Source organism: Petaurus breviceps, unplaced genomic scaffold, assembly GCF_028583685.1.
Source record: "Petaurus breviceps papuanus isolate PSGF00001 unplaced genomic scaffold, PetGlider_PUasm1.0 213, whole genome shotgun sequence".
In the NCBI taxonomy this organism is placed as follows: Eukaryota; Metazoa; Chordata; class Mammalia; order Diprotodontia; family Petauridae; genus Petaurus; species Petaurus breviceps.
In genome coordinates this window covers 837,939-859,149 of record NW_027185860.1, presented here as the reverse complement: position 1 = coordinate 859,149, position 21,211 = coordinate 837,939, and the positions used below count along the sequence as shown (strand labels likewise).

The following is a 21,211-nucleotide window of genomic DNA, read 5'->3' as shown; positions in this document are numbered from 1 at the left end:
CATAGTCACCCTGAGGTTATCTCCCTTTGTGAGGGAAAATCTTAAGAGCTTGGAATTTTCTGACCTATTCTGCCATTTTCCCAGAATCCTCTTTCAAGGTCTGGTCCTTGAATGAGGAAATAAAGGGGATTTAATAATTGGTTATTAATAGTAGAAAAATGATCATTTCTCTCATTATCAATCTATTAAGAAGACCAGCATTACTGAGGTCATTAGACAGAAATATGCATTAATATGTGTCAGGCCCTTTGATAAATAAAAAGACAAAAAAGAAACAATCTCTGACATCAGGTAGTCTACATTCTAAAACAAAACTAAATACAAAATATGTACAAAGTTATTTCTGAAAATAAGGCACTGGCAACTAGAAAAAATATAGGCTAGGATTCTATACATGATGACACTAGAGCTGTATTTTGGAGGAAGGGAATAAATCTTTATTAAGTGTCTATTGTGTGACAGACACTGTGCTAAATACTTTACAAATATCTCATTTGATCCTAACACTGATGCTGAGAGGTATTATTATTATGATTATTAATCCCATATTATAATTGAGGAAACTAAGGCAGAAAGATGTTAAGTCATTTGCCCAGGGTTCCAACCTAGTCTCCGGTGCTCTATCCATTGGTACATATGGATTATATGAGGCACAGATTAATTAGTAGCTAGATGTGATGGTCGATAGAGTACCCTGACCTGGAGTTAGGAAGTCCTGAGTTCAAATCCAGCAACAGACATTTCCTAGATGTGTGAGCCTGGGCATGACTTAATCCTAGTTTGCTTCTGTTCCCTCATCTGTGTAAGGATCAAATGAGATAACATAGATGAAGTACTTTGTAAAACATCAAGTACTATGTAGGTATTGGCTATTATTATTTTTATAGGAAAATAATAGAATTCTAAATGATCTGAAAAATTGGGGGGGATTATTTTACTAAAAGGGGGTGAAATTTGATAGGAAGAGAACTGGAGCTACTTGTTATTTAAATCTTCTTAAGCATTCACAAATTCATCAGTTTGAAATCTTGCTGTCCTGACAGATTGAAATGCCTCCTTGTAATATCAAACTGCATTCTTATAGTGAATTTGTTATTATTTATGTTAACTAGTTAGGATGGAAACAATAATGAGACTTACACTTCTCAATGCATGTAAATAAACTTCATTAATCAGAATATTCAAACAACACAAATAATACTGTCCTTTAAGAACAAATCTCCAACCTGAGCATCACAGGTTCTGATAAGCTTTTGTTCACACCAGCTGGAGGCTGGATATCTCCCTCTGAAGTGCCCTGCTGGCAAATTTCTGTCAGTTAGCACTCCCCTAATTAGTCCTAAATTGAAAACAGGAGTCAGGACCAGTCACAACCTAGGAATAAGGTAAGGCCTAGGACCTCCAGAGGGTTTCTTATAGTTTTCAGCTATAACATTTTTAATTCATTTACCAAATATTTTGATTGGTAAATTATTACATGAATTACTGATAGTTGTTTATGATATTTTTCTATTGGGTATCTATCCTATCAGAGGGTCGGCATAAACTTGTCATTTGTTTAAGTTTTATATGTTGTTTACTACGTCATACCACAGCAGCGTTTATTATTTAAAAAGTAACATAGCAAAACAACTTACTCAAAATAATTCAATCATAAAATGGAGGCTTTAAAAAATGGAGTTTATTATGTTAAGCCAACAAATTTTTTCCTACTATCTTATAAGGTAATAAAACATATTCTTAGTACAGACAGTCTACATGAATTGATCATATCTTCATCACATGGTGATCAAATTGCTATTTACAAACGTCCTGAAACTCGAGTAGGCTAATATTTCAAGAAGAGACATACATTCCATTTCTGGTCCTCCACTTGAAGTCTTTCTGGCTTGGAAGATTCTGTAAGAATTTGTGATCCCCTGGAAAAGTCTGGAAAATCCAGTGTCATCTCTGTGTCATGATGAGGTATTAACATCAGGTTTTCAAGGGGAAAGTTCAAGGGAGTTCGCTTAAATATGAAGTGTGTCTTAAATAAAAATGGAAAAAGACTTGTCTAAAAGAAAAAGAAATCCATTTGTCGATTCAATAAGCATTTATCAAGTGCCTACTATCTGTAAGGCATTGTATTTTGTGCTAGGGATGCAAAGTTACAAATAAAGTCCTATCAGGCCTCCAGCAGTTTGCATTGTTCTGAGCTAAGACAACACATAGCAAAAATAAATTTATTCCAGGACAACTGAATGAAGAAAAAACTAATGACCAGAATAATCAAGTTGGATGTGAAATAACTACATTGTGCCATGAGGAAAAGGCAGAAATGACAGGTGTTCAAGGGAGCATTATATATAAGGACTAAGAAATAATTCTTGCACAATATTGGACATTAGCCAAACTCTATTAGCATAATGTTCTCCCTAGTTTCCTCATCTTTAAAATTAGCTTAAAAGTAAGAATTCAATTAAATGATCTCTAAAGTCTATAACAATTCTGAGATTCTACTGGATGTAGGTTTGGTGCTGAGAGGCCATGGGTGGAGCAAGAAAAAGATTTCCTTTCTCTGTGGAGGTCCCAAGCCAGGCTCCAATCTGGCTGCAGAGGTGGCAGTGTTTGCTGTACAATTCTGCTTTCACTTGGAGGGTTGGTTTTATTTGTTTATTTTGGTTTTTTTTTCTCTTTACTTGGGGATAGGAGGCTACAGAGTGTCAGAGGAGCAGAGAGAGAGAGAGAGAGAGAGAGAGAGAGAGCCCTGTATTACTGTAAAATTAACAGGGGGGGGTTTTTTTGTTTTTTTTTTTTGTTTGCTTGCTTTTTGGAATGAGGATTTTTTTCAGAATTCTTTACATAAAGTTGAATTTGTTTAAGGTGAATTTATGCAAATGGAGAACTCTCTATACTAGGTCAGGTCCTCATTACCTTTAGCTGGGATGATGGTAATAGCTTTCCAATGAATCCTTTTTCACTCCACTCCATCCTCTATTACATTGCCTAGGTGCTTCTTATAAACCTTAAGTTTGACTGTTATCTTATCAATGAGGTACAATGGCTCTCTGTTACCTCTATTGTAAACTATAAAGTCCACTGTCTGATGTTTAAAGTTCTTTCTAACTTAATCCCTGATACATTTCCAACTCTTCTTTCCCCTTACTCCACTCCATGCACTCTATAATTCAGGAACACCAGTTTCCTTGAAGTTCCCTCAAACATGACTTTGTCTCCTGTCTCTGTGCCTTTGTACTGGCTGTTCCCATGCCTGGAAGGCTCTCCCCCCATCTCTACTTGTTAGTTCTCCTGGTGTCCCTCAAGATTCAATTCAAATTATCTGCAAGAGGCCTTTTCCATTGCCTGCTAATGATGGTTTCCCTTTTCAGATTGCATACATTCTAACCTATATATAGGTCCTATGTAACTAGTTATTACATATTGTCTACCCCTTTAGAATGATGCTTCATGCCTAGCTGTACCAGATCTAAAACTGTATTATAAATCAGCAGTCATCAAAACTACTTGGTACTAAGAAATAGAAGGGTGGATCAGTGGAATAGGATAGGTACATAAGACACAGTAGTCAATGACTACACTTATTTACTGTTTGACACACCCAAAGATTCCAGCTTCTGTCACAAGAACTCATTATTTGACAAAAACTGCTGGGAAAACTGGAAAATAGTGTGGCAGAAATTAGGAATAGACCAACATTTTACACCATATACCAAGATAAGATGGAAATGGGTACATATTTTAGACATAAAGGATGATACCATAAGTAAATTAGGAGAGCAAGGAATAGTTTACCTACCTGATCTATGGAGAAGTGAAAAATTTTTCGCCCAATCAAGAGATAGAGAACATCATGAAATGCAAAATGGATAATTTTGATTACACCAAATTCAAAAGGGTTTGCACAAGCAAAGCCAATATAACCAAGATTAGGAGAACAAAAGCTGAGAGACAATTCTTATAGCTGGTGTTTTTGATAAAGGCCTCATTTCCCAAATATATAGAGAATTGAGTCAAATTTATAAGAATACAAGTCATTCCCCAATGAATAAATGGCCAAAGAGTATGAATATACAGTTTTCAGATGAAGAAATTAAAGCTATCTATAGTTATATGAAAATCACTACTGATTAGAGAATGCAAATTATAACAACTCTGAAGGTACCACCTCCCTCCTATCAGATTGGATAATATGACAAAAAAGGAAAATGATAAATTTTGGAGAAGATGTGGGAAAATTGAAACACTAATACATTGTTGGTAGAGTTGTGAACTGATTCAACCATTCTGGAAAGAACTTTGGAACTATGCCCAAAAGGGTAACCAAGTTATGCATACCCTTTGATTCAGTAATATCACTACTAGGTCTGTATCCCAAAGAGATCATAAAAAAGGGAAAAGGACAATATACAAAAAATCTTTTTAGCAGTTTTTTTTGGTTGTTGTGGCAAAGAATTAGAAATTGAGAAGATGACTATCAATTGGGCAATGACTGAACAAGTTGTGATATATGAATGTAATGGAATACTATTGTGCTGTGAGAAATGATGGGGGGGGTGTGTGTGTGACTAGGTGGCAAAATGAATAGAGCTCCAACCCTGGAATCAGGAGGACCTGAACTCAAATCCAGCCTCTGACACTTAATACTTACTAGCTGTGTGACCCTGGGTGAGTCACTTAACCCCAATTGCCCAGCCTTCTCCCTTCCAAAAAAAAAAAAGAAATAAGAAGGTAAATTTCAGAAAAACCTGGAAAGACTTACATTAACTGACCCTGAGGGAGCAGAGCCAGAATATTGTACACAGTGACAGCAACACTGTGTGATGATCAGCTTTCATAGATTTAGCTCTTCTCAGCAATACAATCAATCTAAGACAGTTTCAGTGACTCATAATGGAAAATTATTCACATTCAGAGAAAGAACAATGAAGTCTAAGTGAAGATAGAAGCATACTATTTTCTCTTTTTTCTTCCTCATGGTTTTTCCCTTCTGATTATTCTTTCACAACAGGACTAATGTAGAAATATATTTAATATGATCATACATGTATAGTTTATATCAGATTGCTTGCCATCTTGGGAAGGAGAGAAGAGAAGAAGGGAGGGAGAAAAAATTTGGAATTCAAAATCTTATAAAAGTGAATATCAAAAACTATCTTTATATGCAATTGGAAAAATAAAATACAACTAAGTAGGAAAAATTTTAAAAAGAAAAATGTATGCTTAATGAGGATAAGGACTCTTTTTTTGTCTTAATTTACATCTACCAAGTTTAGTGCTGTGCTTAATATAATCAGTACTTAATATATTTGATTCATTTAAAAAAATATTTATTAAGTACCTACTATGTGTTGGGCACTCTGCTAAGTGCTGGGGATACAAGTTAGGAAAACACAATCCCTAAATATAATTGGGTAGATAAAACACAAAAGGGAGCTAAAAAGGGGTGGGGGAGTCTATGGCTATATGCTGTTCAATGGAATGAAAACAGTAGAGTTGCTTATGAGAAAAAGAGCTAAGCAGGAAGTTCTGAAAGTCTGAGCTTTCTTTGAAGGAAGTCTGTGGAAGGAATTTAATGTTCTATCCCCCAGCTTTTCAATCAGAAAGCAGAGGCCACTGAGGAATTGGATAGAGTATCAAAACCTTAGTCAGTCTCCAGAGTGATGAGATAAAATTTCTGGTGTTCAGTTTGTCTCACAGGAGACACGAAGCTCCAGAGACCAAATCAAGCAGAGCTGCCTGAAGTCAGGGGCTCAACAAATAGGTCTCTTGGGTTTCTTTCCAAATTTATTGTTGTATGATTATGTGAAATTATTAAAGGCATGTTAATATCATGGAATAGATGTTCTTCAGAACAAGGGTCTGTCCTCTTTTAAACTTAAATCTAAACATACAAGATCTACATGGAAAATTATCTTAAAGATCATGTGAGTATACAGAATCAGAAATAAGTATACATTTCCTAGACACTCAGTAGATGCTATTTAATGATGTTTATGATTTCCTATAAGAGACTGATTTTATCTAATTCTTAGTGCCTGCACATCTGCCTCATGAAATTTCTTTGCATTTATAATGTGTGTTCATTATCTATTTATTTAATTATTCATTCATTTTTTCTTTACTTATTTATAATCAGTGTACTTATTTCCCTCCCATAAAATATAAGCTCCCTGAGAGCAGGCACTATTTTGTTTTTGCCTTAATATCCTCAGCTTCTAGATTAGTCCTTTGTATATTAGTAAGCATATAAGAAATGCTTGTTGAAGTGCTTGTGTGTGTGTGATCTGAACTGCAAATGCCATTATATTGCTTCCTTTTTTAAAATTCAGAATTTAAGAAATACAACAAGTATTTACATAACATGCAACAGGAAAAAAAGATGATTGCACATGAAATTGCCAATCTATAATATACAACTTGATATTCCTTTTAAATATATAATAAAGTTATCCTGTAACTTTTTTTTCATTCCATCCTCTGCCCCACCCTAGAGATGCTTGCCATTACACACCCACCCACCCACCCACCCCCACACACAAATATATATGTAATAATATTCTATTCATATTAGTTCTTTCTCTGGTTGTAGATAGTGTGTGCTTGTTGAAATGAATGGAAAAATAAAATTTCATTTTTTAAATTTTTTGAATAAAAATTCAAGAATTCTACAGTACTTTCCTATTCCATCTAATGTTGATTTGGTAGAATGAAGGCACTGTATTCTCTTGTTTCTTCTTTCTTATAAACTGATTACAAATCAATATTCTATCTTTCTGTTTATTTTAACTTTTGGATACTTTGATAACAGGTAACATAAAAATAAATTCCATTGGGAAAGGACTATTTTTTCATAGTCTAGTCATATTATATTTCAAAACACAAATCACAGTAAAATATGTTTATACAGTAAAGCATTCTTCAATGTTGTACTCAGGGTGTTGCCTTGGGTTTAAAGACAAAAAAAAGTAAATGTCACATACTAACCTTTATAACTTACTTAAGATCACAGGTTTAGAACTGGAGGGGACCTCAGTGATTAATGAGTCCAAACTTTTCATTTTACAGATGAGAAAATTGTGGCCCTAAATGTTTAAGTGATCTGTCCAAAGTGGACATTAGGTGGCACCATAACCTGCAATCAGGAAGCTCACCTTCATGAATTCAAATCCAGTCTCAGACATTTACTAGCTGTGTGACCCTGGACAAATCACTTAAGACTGCTTGCCTCAATTTCCTCATCTATAAAATGAGCTGGAGAAGAAAATGGAAAACTACTCTCTTATTTTTCCCAGAAAATGCCAAATGGCTTCATGAAGAGTCAGACACAACTGAACAACAGAGAACACAGCAACTCAGATATCCTTTACTTGTTAAATCATTATTTATCAGAAAAACTTAAAAGTTCAGAAAATCTAGAACATGGCTTAGTGGCAATAAATTATTTTAAGCATAAAGAGGAAGATGTTTTGCTATCATTCAAAGATAGATTAAACAAATAATACAGCTCTTAAATTAATGCAGACAAATTTCTAGGAAACCCAATAACAAAAATATAAATGCAAGATATTATCAATATCATTCCTTCCCAAAAATTCTGGAATAAGAAAAAAATGCCCTTACTGAGTTCTGATCTTCATTTCTTTTCTTCTTCTTTCACAGCACACTCTTATTTTAGGACATACTCCTAGAGTCCAGAATAGGAGAGTCCAATAACCTATTTTTGCTTATATTTTTCTATGGTATTCATTTATCTCTAAGGTGCTAGTTTACAAGAGATTCTAGCCTGAAGGCACACAACACGCTTGTCATTTTAATAGCTTGGGCCAAAAAACATTCAATAGATTTAGGCTTCAAGGGAAGATGAAATTAATAGCAGTAGGGTTTCTTTGCCTGGTATCCCTTCCAGTAATGTAAAAGAGATTGCTGCCTGCTCAGCCTACTCAGAGATCATGCCCTAGTTAGCCTAAATTGAATTCTTGACTGTAGCAGTTTTAATCAGTGTCAACTTGTTTCATAGTATAATTTGGAGAATTTGGGTCACCTATTATAAATATTAGAAGCAGAAGTGTCAGAGTAAATAGAGAGATGACCTCAGATCCAGGAACATTTTGAGGGATACTGTCCTGCTGTGTGACCATGGGCAATTCATGAAGCCACTCAGTGCACTAACACCATAAGTTGTAGAAAAGCTATTAATTTGCATTAGCAGAAGGAGTTTTCTCAACCTCAATGAAATCATAAATCCAGTGACTATCTCTGTAATAAATGATGCTACCTGGTTACTGACAAGCATTGGTAAATGGAGTTTCTTCAGTCAGGAGTTCTCCATGTCAAAGAAATCACAAATCCTGTAACTATCCCTGCCACATCTATATGTGTAAAAAAAACATCTACATGTTTGCCATCTAGACATTAAAACAAGTCTATATTTTCTTTGTCAAGCATTATATTAATTTGGCAAGAAGAATGTATGGTTAACAAGTGTATACTTTTTGAGAAACAGCTACATGTTGAGAACTTTTCATTTTCTGATGAAATGAAGTTTTAATATTTCTAGCCACAAGTATGGATGGACATTTTAGATAAATATATAATTCAAAATCTAGTTTGACTCTGTGTAAGAGTTACAACCAAATTGCTTTAGAAGACCATGCTCATGTTATTCCATATGTTACATATCAGTGTCAGGGCTGTGGGTTATAGATATAGAATAAGAAGTTGGGAGTAGGAATGCCAAAGCATGGGGAAGTGAGTTATATCAATCCCCTTTATGCACCATATCACTCAAAAATCAAGATGAAGTTGCAAATCAGAAGACATCCAGTAAGCAAAGGTAGGTTCTATGTGGATACTAGGATCCAGGCTAAAGTTTGAATAAAAAACTAGGTAGACAAGAAATAAGTAAGACATCGAATTATCCAGATCTTACTGCAAAGGCAGTAAAACTAAAGGAGCAGGAAATGCAGGCAAGAGGAAAAACAGGATAACAGCAGCAACCTTAGTTCTGAGACAAGGTTCTGAGGATTTTGTCTTCCTATTTGGGCTTAAATTAATACCAGAATGTAGGTAGCCAGAGAGCAGATCAGGTGAAGGATTGTTTGTAGCTACTAAGCAGATTGAAGAAGGGGCAATTTGGGCAGGTTTTATCTTCCTAAAATCATGGGATAATAAGATAGATGGACCTCTCTTCAAATAAACAGTTTGTTACCAGTGAACATGTAATATGGCCCTAACTAATGAACTCACTTCAGCTTTCCCCTATTACGATTAATATAAAACTAAAAATTTGAGGGGAAAAAGTCATAAACTTGAATTTATATCCAACAGTAAAAATAATTCTTATGAGCAGATCATAGAAAGTTCTAGAAAATTGGAATGTTTTAGAAAGTTTTGAATTAGGGGCGGCCAGGTAGCACAGAGAGTAAGAGCACTGGCTCCAGTGTCAGGATGACATGTGGATCAATCCAGGCTCAGACACTTATTAACCACCCAGACACACCTGGCCGTGTAACCTTGAGCAAGTTACTTAACTCTGATTGCTTAAAAAAAAGTGTTGAGTTAAATAATAATAAACTTAAATATGTTCAATTAAAAGGTCTTTTTCATAGAGTATATAGGTTAATGAAAAACCATAATATTTTCAATACTATACAACTATGAGAAAACATGATTCCTCTACATGAATAAAAATGTTAATTTACCCTACAATGTACTATGTTCAATATTTCACATAAATTTTTTAGTAATAAAAAAAATGAATAGCTATCATTTAGGCAGTGATCACTGTGTGCCAGGCACTGTACCAAGTACTTGATTATTTCATATGATACCCAGAACTTCCCTGTGAGATAAGTACTGTTATTATCCCTTTTTTATAAGTGAGAAAACTGAGGCAAACAATGGTTAAGTGACTTATCCAGGATTACTCAGTCAATAAGTGTCTGAGGCCATATCTGAATTTAAATATTCCTGACTCCAGGCTTGGGGTTTTATTTATTGCACCACCTAGCTGCCCCCCCCACATATCGTTTAAGTGTAACATCTCCTCTGGGAATGTCCTTCATTGAATGTGAATTATCATTCACATGGGCTTAGTTATAGCAGATGTTTCTGGTTACTTACCTGTTCTCAATTGGTGTTTTCCTTAAATCAGATGGTAGTGACCTCTGGTCCCTTAGTTTCTTACTTCTTTTTGTTTGTTTTTTTGAGGGGGGAAGGCAAGGCAATTGGAGATAAATGACTTGCCCAAGGTCACGTGTCAAGTGTCTTAGGCTGCATTTGAACTCAGGTCCTCCTGACTCCAGGGCTGGTGCTCTAGTCACTGTGCCACCTAGCTGCCCCATATCCCTTACTTCACCCAGTGGAATGGTCCTATTTGCTGTACAATTTCTTTAAAGTTGTTGACCTTGAATCTGTGTGAACAGAGATCTATTGCCTAAAAACTGTGGTCTATACATTCCAAGACAGGTGTCAGAGAGGTAGGCTGAAATGAATTTTCTCAAGTTATATCATTCTTTACAGTTTGGAAATTATAAATAAAAGTCTACTTTGTCCAACAACTGATGAAAATCTGACAGCTTTCATTTTTACCCAAGACTAATTGGGCAAGCCTTTGGTTTTGAAGTTATGCTGTACCCATGCACTGTGTCTTCTTCCTCCCACTGTATTACATCTTCCTTTATCACTCTCTATATTTGACAGGTTGTCAGTGAGAAACTTGAAGGACCCTTTCCCTTTTCACTGAATGAACTTAGATTATGTTTGACTTGATATCCTACCACTACCAAAGTGGTTTTTAGTCTCCTTGCCATGTGATTTCAAGTTTTGAAATCTTTAGACTATTTGATTCCAAAAGCTAGACCTTTCAGACTCTATTAGCATCTTTATTCTATTTCAAGTACTTGCCGAAGTTGTAAGGTGTTGATAATGTTTCTGACCGTTGATATCCCATGTTTCCTCCCTAGGGTATAAGGGTATAAAGTTTCTTTCCTAAGAAAAGACCCATCCTAGGCCTATGGTTCCCCTTTGGTTCAACACTATACACTATGAATTATAGAGGCCTTTCCACATCTGGAATAACCCTTGGTGCTTCATATGGATTTTCTTTTCAGGTCTGTCCTGAGATTCTATCTCCAGATACTCCATCATTGATTAACACATTTTAACCCTTAAGGAGTACCCTCTGCAGCAGCAAGCACCCCAGGATACCCAGGGTGGCTGCCAACACGGGTTCTTAGATCTGCTTTTCTAAAGGAAAGCAATTCAAAATGGGTTAACAATCTTGCTTTAATCAAACATATGTCATTTACCTAGTTCAGGGGAAAAAGGTCAGTACCCCAAACTTCAGAGAATACAGAGGTTACAAGCAGAGAACAAATACAAAGAAACATATCAGCAGACAGGCCTCCAACTGACTGACCATTACATCCATACCTAGTCAGTTACCAGAGAAGGAAGCATCAACATCTGGGTTTTTGAAGCAGGGGTCTCAATGGCTGCCCAGAGTCTCATCTGGTCAAATCACACAACATTTCTCAAAGTGAGCCCCAAAGCAAAGCCTCACATTAGGATATATATAGTCTTCTTCTGGCTCAGAGAATGTAATAACCCCCTTGACCCACTACCCAATCAAAAAGCATTCCTGAAAACCAAGCCTCCCACCACAGGTTCCAGGTGCACTTAAGCCTATCAAAGAGCTTAGGGGCAGGGAAGATCTTAAATTCCTATTCCCATAACACCCTCTTATCCTTTATAAGAGGTCCAGTAATCACTTTCCAAGTAATCTCTGAAATTTTTATCCTATCAGGAACTTTAGAGGATTTACATTCTCAGGTTACAGTCAACATTTTTTTAAAGCAATCAGGGTTAAGTAACTTGCTCAAGGTTACATGGCCAGTTATTTCTGGTTATGGTGCTAAGTATCTGAGCCCAGATTTGATCCCCAGGTCATCCCAACACTGGAGCCGGTGCTCTTACTCGCTGAGCCACCTGGACTCCCCAACAGTCAACATTTTGTCATTTTATTCATATTGTTTACTAAGTACTTCCCATTTCTCTATGATTTCTATATATTCTACCCCACAAAATACTCTTAATATCCTTTTCTTAAATCATGTAGCACTCCTTCAACTAGGACCCCTCTGTGTATCCTAATTGTAGTACTAAGTACCAGTGCTCTAAGGATTCAGCCATTTATAATACTTATATTAATCTCCATAGTGATAATGCATAAAGTAATATAACAAATATTAGCACTTAAGAATTAAACCATAGAAGAGTTATATCAAAGGATATGATTTAGCTAGCTTATCAAAGAAACACAACAGAAGGCAGACTATTTGACATAATCTAGAACATAAGAAAAATGTTCATTTTCGCTATTTAATCCCTATAAAACTAATGCATCTAAGACAGAGAATTCTGGTCAAAGAATCTCCCCAGTTTATCCCAATAAAGGCCAATAGTACCAATGTCACCACAGTATGCTTCCCATTAACACTCAAACAAGCCTAGCAGAAGCAGAAAAGCATATTGAAGGAGAGTCAGGAGACAGCATATGGCAGACAATTCAAACCACCACCACCACCACCACCACCATCTTTAACATCGGGTCCCCTTGAACCTTGTTGTAGGCAGCTCATTACGCTGAAACCAAGAGCCTTTGCAATAACAGTATTTCCTGCTCACTGTTCTCAGCCAGAATCCTAGCAAGAAACCTCTGTGGGGACACAGGATGCCAATTGCTCCTCAGGATGCTGCAGCCACACCCTTTGAACATCCAAAAGAGAAAGTTCTTGTGACCAGATTCCTTAACACTGATATTCAATATCATAAACTGATGTGACTTTATCAGTGGAAATAATATTAAATGTGGCTTTCTTAAAGGAAAATTCTTTATTTTGGCTTTTGCTTTCATTAAGGAGGCAAAACTCAGGACAAAGAGAATTAAAAGGATTTTAGTAAAGATTAGTAACACACTGATGGTTTGATTACTAGTGATGAGCAAGGGATTCAAGATGGGACTAGCTTTTATGATGACTTGCTTATTTAGGTAAAAACAATTCAAATATGTCCAGGTCAGCAAAAATGGATGTATCATTGAATCTATGTTCCTTCCCAATTGCCTGTAGTGATGCTTATCAAATACAAACAGGTAGGCAATTACTTGGTACATGATTAATAGAAGGTAATACAAAGCTATAGACTGGATGACTTCTCCCCCAATACTGATTGACAAGCTTATGCTTAGTCAACATAACTTTAAGTAACATTATAATCTGTTTTGCCACTGCAGTCTAAGGACCATGGGACTTTTCCATCTGACTCTCAGCTGAAACCTTCCATATATGTTGTCTCTGTCATTAGCATGTGAGTTCTTTCAGAGATGAAATTTTTACTTTTTAATTTTTATTTAGTATAATGCTTTGTACATAGCAAGTGTTTAATGATATAATCTATTATTATAAATTATAATTATAATTATGTATATTATAATTATATAAAATTATTGTTACTGAGGAAACTCAGTTAGCTCTTTTAAAAAAGCACTTACTGAAAAAGCATAGGAATATATAGTTACAAATTATCCCCTCCAAATACCTGGGTTCAACCTCCCACAAATATACACAGAGGCAAGAAGCCAAAAACAAAATAAAATGGTGATGAGGCACATATGTAGGGATCATATTTGGACCAGGCAACTCACAATGCTGGAGTCCCAATATCTTTTCCCCGCATAGTCTTTACAAAGTTCATTGTTGAAGGGAGTATCTGTATCAGTGGTGGACAAATTACTCCTCTATTACTCCATAGAGCACAATGTCTCAGCTGGAAAGCTGGCTCAGTTAAGCATGCTTATCCTTTGCAGAGTATGGTGTTTCTGCTTAGTGGATTGATCTCAAGTGGGGCCAGCCTAGTTTCTGTAATGGTAATAGCATTTAAAGATCCCCTTGTATTGTTTTGGTTTTCGGGTTAAGTGATAAACCCCAGAGCTTGTGAATCCCACTTGTGGGATGGACTTGTTGACATGAAGAAGGGAGGCTGAACTGGGAGGAGCTGGTGCCGTAGATTTAGAGAGAGGCCCAAGCAGAGAGGCCAAAAGAACTTTTGGGAGTAGCATTGTGGAGGCAGAGAGAGAGAGAGACAGAGAGAGAGAGAGAGAGAGAGAGAGAGAGACAGAGAGACAGAGACAGAGAGAGACAGAGACAGAGAGAGACAGAGAGAGAGAGAAAGAGAGAGACAGAGAGACAGACAGAGACAGAGAGACAGACAGAGAGACAGACAGACAGAGAGAGAGACAGAGAGACAGAGACACAGAGAGAGAGAGACAGAGACAGAGAGAACTGCCAGCTGAAGCCACCCGGATTGCTGAGGGCCAGTTGGAGCTGCCCAGGACTTTTGAGAACTGCCATCTGGAGCTGCTGAGAACTGAGGAGGCATGATTGTGGTGCCAGTATTTTTTGTATCTGTTTTGATGTTTCTTTGCCAGATTTGTCTGCTGGTGAAGGACAATGCTGTTGTTGCAGAGGTTCTGGAACTTTGCTGTCGGTTCAGAAGTCCTGAAAGAGGATTTTCTTGTTGTATGTCTACAGAAATCCTGAAGGAGGGTCTTGCTGATGTTTTCATGGGTCCTGAGACTGTTCTGCAGGCATAGAGTGAATTGATGAGGACACTGGCAATGTATATTGTGGCTTTGTTAAGCTTTGTTTTCCTAGGAACATAGATTGCTGAGAACTTGCCTGGGGTCAAGATGAAGAAAAGAACTCTCTTTGAGTATTAAATTCTGTGATGATATTGTAACCTTGTTGTGGCTTAGGGGTAGATGGCCTTTGTGCTCTCCTGTGCCCCTTTGAGAAAGTGCTTGGCAGTGATGGATGGTATTGTAATTCAGTTGTGATCCGGGGGTGGAGTAAAAAACTTTTTACTTTTATACTTTGTGACCATAGAGAGAAGACTTTGTGACTGACTAAATGAATGTACTCTCCAGGGGTGGAGTACTTGGACCTTCATACTTTGTCATTGAATTGAGAACTTACTAAATGACTGAGTTACCCTGTATTTGGATTCTGATTTTCTGTGAATATTTTGCCTTAATCTGTCACTGAATTAATGGAGTTTTCTATGCTCCTAATCTGAACCTGAAAGTTGCTTGTGCTTCACTGCCAGGCTAGCTCTTCACAGGGTGAATTTCATACACTGAACCAGTTGATCCAAATAGCTCACTAAGCTTCCCTTCTTAACAGACAACTTCCTTCCAATATCTCCACACTCAGGCTTCCTGGAGTTTCCATTGCAGTTGTAATGTTAGAGTTCTTTAGCTGTCGTGGTACAATGCTCTTTCAGAAAAAAAAAAACAGAGAACTTTACATTAGTATTAGAGGAAGCTTATCCTGTTCTTCTTCTCCTGAAACTGGAGGCTCAGGTTGTCACGTGTCAGGCAAAAAGCTATACCTCCGCTGTTCAAAAATCCTCCCTTCAAACCTATACTTCAGTGAGGAACTTCACCCTAACATATAGGAACCATGATGTTTCCTAGATTCCTTCTGGGTCTTGTGCAAATGAATAGCTCTGGAAAATTGTACTGATGTAGTCGATGACTTCTAAGGGAAATTCATTGTACCTGCTGGTCTTTTCCTATATAACTGGATTACTCAGTCTCAGAATCTGTTACTGAGTTTAGAATGCTTTGTTTATCCCTGAAAGGGCTTCAACTTTACATTCATTTCCTCTTTTATTTGTCCCCTATGACTTTTAGCTTTACTAGTCTAAATGGATCACCCCTTTTACATAAGCTAAGCAATTTACTAATCAGTTTTATTCAAAATCCAAGACATTTCTGGAATACAAGAAATACCTATGGTGACATTTTTAACTGAGAATATATTTTTAATTTAAATAAAACATTTGCACATTTTGAAATGTATGCTTTATATACTTCAACTCTTGTAATATTTCAACTTGCATTGTATTTTAAAATAGCAAAACTCTTTTTAAAAAGACTTATTTTTGTTTGTTTTGCAGATAACATTTCCCTGTACCACTGACTTGGTGTAATGTAAGGAAGGACAAAAATGAAATGGAAACATTTTCCTTTTTTCATCATAATAGCTGTATTCAGCCTATTCCAAGACCCTCCATTGCTGGCACAACTTATTCCAGGTAGGTGACTTTTAGATTTGGTTTAATCATTATTATCAATGTTCCTCTTTTGTGTTAAATGCTTTGTTTGTTAATTGCGTTCATTGTCTTGGAACTTGTATGTCCTGTGTGAATGGTGGTTATTTTTTGGTTTGTTTGTTTTTTAAGGAAGAAAATGTTTATAAATTCCAGGGTGTGGTAATCTTAGATAAGAAAAATACTTCAGTAGTTCCATTAAAATTTAAGATCGTTGTCCATATTTATAGTTTCTTACAGAATATAACTTTATAACTTTGAAGATCATAGGGGTGGAAGAAAAATTACAGCAGGAAAAGTGAATGTGAAACCAAAAAAAAGAACAATAAAGTTACAACCTATGTTAGTACTACAATTACAGTATAATGAACATCAGTAAAGTGAAATACTTAAAGCTGAAATTCTTACAGAGTAGTGAACATGTTAATTATAATGCTGTACAATGTCAGGATAATATTAGTATGTGTTGCTATGTTGCTACCATAGTTACCATTGTCTTTGGTGAAATCAGAAATCTGTTCTACTTTGAAAGTATTAATTTTGTTGATGTTCCTGAAGATGTCATTATAGCAAAAATATTGGACACTATATATATATATTTCAATTTAACTTGGCATTAGGCTGGTGTATATAATGAAACAGAATGTATATTAATAAATAAAAATTCCAACATTCCTTAGTTAAAATCATGAGAATTAAATGCACAATTAATTTGGGATATTTATATTCCATTGCCATATATTTGAAGTAAATATTGTACGAATTTGTGCTTGCCGCAATTTATATCTTTATTTATTTTAGCTATTCAATTATTATATGTATTTTTAGGTTAAATAGATGTTGCCTTTACATTTGGATTTTTTTTTACAAAAAATGAATCGTGAAATTTAATGTTTAAGATAGATTTATCTCTAAATATGAAATAACATCTGCTTATTTGGAGTTGTGTGAGCAGAATTGGGTTTTGCGTATATGAAGCATGTCAGTAGTGAGCCGACCTATGTAAGTCCAAGTCAATGTTACTTATAAATGCTGTTAGGATGTGCTGAAGTGAATACTATTACCTCAGTATAATCAAAACTCTAAAAGTCACTTTCAGGTGCATTCATCTTTCCTCTTGTTCTATCCCTTTCTTGAAAAGAGTATTCTGGCATTATTTAAGAATATTATAGTAATCACATGATAAATAAGCTGTTGGGATGGGACAAAAAACATTCAGGATTTTACTTAAGATCCTAGAACTGAATCCATCCAGAAAAAAAAGAATGCTCTTCAAAACTCAATATGTAAAAGGATGAAACATGAACCCGGTACTTAATAAAAATCAAGCAGCTTCAAACTACCCCATTTGTCTTCACTTTCCCATTTTCCTTAATTTTTCTTTGCTTCATTATTTGCTCCTTTGAATAGTTCTACTCATTCCCTCTAGACACCGGGATCTCACATATTTTCCATGTATATCACCATCTGGCGATAGAAAGAAGACAGAGAGAGAGAGGTGGGGGGGGAAGGGGAGAAGGGAAAGAGAGAAAAAGAGGGAAGGAGGGAGAGAAGGAGAGAGAGAGAGAGAGAGAGAGAGAGAGAGAGAGAGAGAGAGAGAGAGAGAGAGAGAGAGAGAGAGAGAACTTTTTGAGCACTTTCTCTGTGCCAGTCCCTGCACTGTTTATAAGATATAAATAAAAGCAAGCAAGATAATTCTTGCCCTCAAGGAGCATATGTTCTAATGAGAGAAGACACATAAATGGGATGGGAAATGGCAGAGTACACTCACTGCAGTATATTTTGGTGATGAGAAGATCTATGAAAGCCTCTCTAGGGTCCAAAGGTGAAGTCCTAGCTAGCAGTGAGAGCAGATGAGGATGATGGTCAGAGTGTAGTCAGTATGAAAAGGACATGTCCAGGAAGTGACATGAGGCTTTGTTCCAAGCCAAATAAGATAAAGACTCATCTAGCAGATCTTATGTGCTCTAATTATTATTGATCAGAGGAAATAATTCAACTCAGGTATACTTGAGTCCAAGACTAACTTTATTCTACCAAATGCTACTTCTAATGCCAGTAAACAAAAATTTATTAAAAACTTCCCTAAATTTATTTTTTCAGATCTCTTCAATTAAGGTAATAACTACATGTTGAATGTCAACCATTATTATAAATGAGACATTTATTCTTTCATTAAAATCCTCACACAGAATCAAATCTGTATTTCACATTTGTAAACCACTTTATTGTTTCCAAAGTGCTTTTCTCAAAAAATCCTGTGAAAGAAATAGTATAATTAGTATAACTCATGTTTTATGGATGAAAATCTGAAGCTTAAAAAGATTGTGACCCTTTTTGATCCTTTAGCTAGTAAGTGGAAGAGCCAAGACTTAAAACTAGGTTTTCTGAGTTGTGGTCCAGTGTCCATCACATTATACCATGAGGCACAGGAAGGTTTAAGCAAATGACAAACTGATCGTGTTTATTGTCAGGGAAGAATTAAGGTCCTGATATTTAAATAACAGGAAATTAGGTAGAATTTTACTAAAGTTTTTAGAGAAAGCAATACAGTGTGGATTGCTAATAATGTTTGGAGATATTCCACAAAATCCAATGGAAAAATACAATCTTCTCCTGTGCTCACTGAATAAAAACAGCTACACTCTTCCCAGATCTAATTTGAAGATCTAATCAAGTATAGAATGTCTCTGTACAAACAAACTCCCTTGCCTACTGGTGTAATGAATAACATTTTGTATTTGCATAGGATTTTACAGCATTAAAACAGTACTTTCATATACATTTTCTCTCAGGAGTTTTTGATCAAATGGGTAATGTACATGAATGCAATTTCAGAAAAGCTCAGAGGCAAAAGGAGCAGAAGAGGTCTTCTACTATAACATAAGCCTGGATAAGAAGTCTATTTTACAAAATCCCATAGAGTTTTAGTTGATTAAAGACCCATCTAGAGGAGGAGAATCTGCTACTTGACAAGACATCCCTTTTTACTTTGGAATAGCTCTCACTCCTAAGATTTTTTTCCTCTTATGTAGAGCCAAAATCAACCTATTTGCTACTTCCACATTTACCTTTTAGTTCTCATTGCTGGGATCAAATAGAACAAGGGTAATTCCTTCTACACATAATAGCCCGTCAAATATTTGAAGACAGTGATTGATTCCTCTAAATTTCTTCTTTTTTCTCCATGCAAAATAGTTCAATGTCCTTTAACGGATCCAGTCTTCCAGTCTTCTCCCCATGCTGGTTGCCCTCTATAGTGTTTATGTCAAGTTGACAAACAGCCAACTTGGTACCTCTCTGCAGGGAGACCCCATCACCACTACTCATTTTGTTATACCTGTTCATTACCAAATAACCCTTCACCTAGTAGAACCCGTGGATAATAATAGCTAGCATTTATATAGCACTTGAAGGCTTGTAAAAGAATTTAGATATGCACCTCACGATAACCAGGTGAAGTAGGTACTATTATATTCCACCTTGACAGAAAAGAAACTGATACTGAGAGAGGTAAACTGAACTGCCATAGTCACATGACTAGTCACCATCTAAGTCAGAACCTGAACGCAGATCTTCCTGATTTTAAGTCCAGCACTCTACCCATCATGTCAACTAACTGAAGGTGAACATCATTGTCTCTTAGAAGATAAGAAGTCAATTTCTCCCCCCAAAATCCAGTACCCTCTACCTCTACCATCTTACTCCCTTATGTTGAGAGTCTCATATTCCTGCTTTTGTTTCTTAACTTAATTCCAAGTCCTCAGTGGTCTCTCTTTTTCTTTCCATTTTTGTGTCATGTGCTTCCACCTTCCTTCCTCTAACCAGTAGTTCCCTTTCTCTCTTTCCATATCTTTTTCTCATTGCTTCCTCCTTAAAACCTGTGTAATAGATTGAGGAATTATTCATATTTGCTGATAATCTTGTATAGAAAATATCCATTTCTTTAGCCCTTTCCATCTTTCTGTGATGGAGAGAAACCTGATCTTTGTGTATATTGAGATGTTGCATGACATTAAGGAAAAACAAACAAAAACATACTCTACAACTCATAAAAATATATATCACCTTACTCTACATATAGTATAATATATCGATGTGATTTTATATTTATATATATACATATATATGAATATTCTCATATAGATGAATATATATGCATACACATACTACTCATATTTCTTTGGACAGGAGATTATCTTGTTTTCAAATGAGTGTTGTGAAATCTTAGAGAGAGAAAATGTAATTTGAACATATATGTATGAAATATCCCAGTAACAGTGGTAGGAACTTTACCTGTAATTTCATTGGTATAAGGAATTTCTAAGTGACGAAACTTCCTCTAGTAAAGCAAATCATCAACTTCTCTGCAGCTTTGAGTTTTAGAGAGTTACCTAGAACACTGAGACCTTAAGTGACTTGATCAGGGTCACACAGCCAATATGTGATAGAGGGAACTTGGTTTAAGATTCAAGTGTTCCTAGTTTGGAGAGGCTTTGATATAAAACTTCATTATTAGCTTACTTTGTAATATTCCCACAGAAAATGGGGCTGGAAAGTTTCTAGATATGTTGGTTAGTCAAGGTTCATTTTGATCTTGGGGAACCTACATATACAAATAAAGAAACAAGGATTCCTTTCAAAGAAAGAAGTGTGTTGGGTTAAAAGTCTGGTTTTTTTTTCTTAAAGAATCTGACTCCAGAAAATATTCTAAAGCAATTTACCTGTCAAAGACATAGTCAGCTTTCAAAAGGAACACCTGCAGAGCTTAGCTCATTTCCATAACTACCTCTATATAGCATCATTGATTTGAGGAAAATCTATCTTACTGAATGGGAATAAAGAGTGCTTTTGACATTATAATGCCCTTTTCATCATATTATTATCAGGATAAAAACCACAGGTGGTAGCTTTATGTGTATGTATGTTCTTAATTTACTATTTACACTGATTATATCTCTAAGAACTTATATAGTGCTTTACTGAGGTGAATGATCTAAAGGTGTTGAGCCTTAGTTCTGACAAAGCCAGAAACATA

At 35.8% G+C, this 21,211-nt stretch overlaps 1 protein-coding gene across 4 annotated transcripts in view; it reads left to right on the top strand.

Annotated features, from left to right (window-relative positions):
- LOC138165581 (roundabout homolog 1-like) overlaps nt 1–21,211 on the top strand; it is a 957,778-nt gene that overhangs the window by 194,196 nt on the left and 742,371 nt on the right. For all 4 annotated transcript variants that reach the window (XM_069093911.1, XM_069093909.1, XM_069093912.1 and 1 more), the window contains one exon: nt 16,021–16,158. In XM_069093911.1, the coding sequence (XP_068950012.1) occupies nt 16,071–16,158 (88 nt within the window). In that variant the 5' untranslated portion in view covers nt 16,021–16,070. The remainder of the gene's footprint in view (nt 1–16,020; nt 16,159–21,211) is intronic.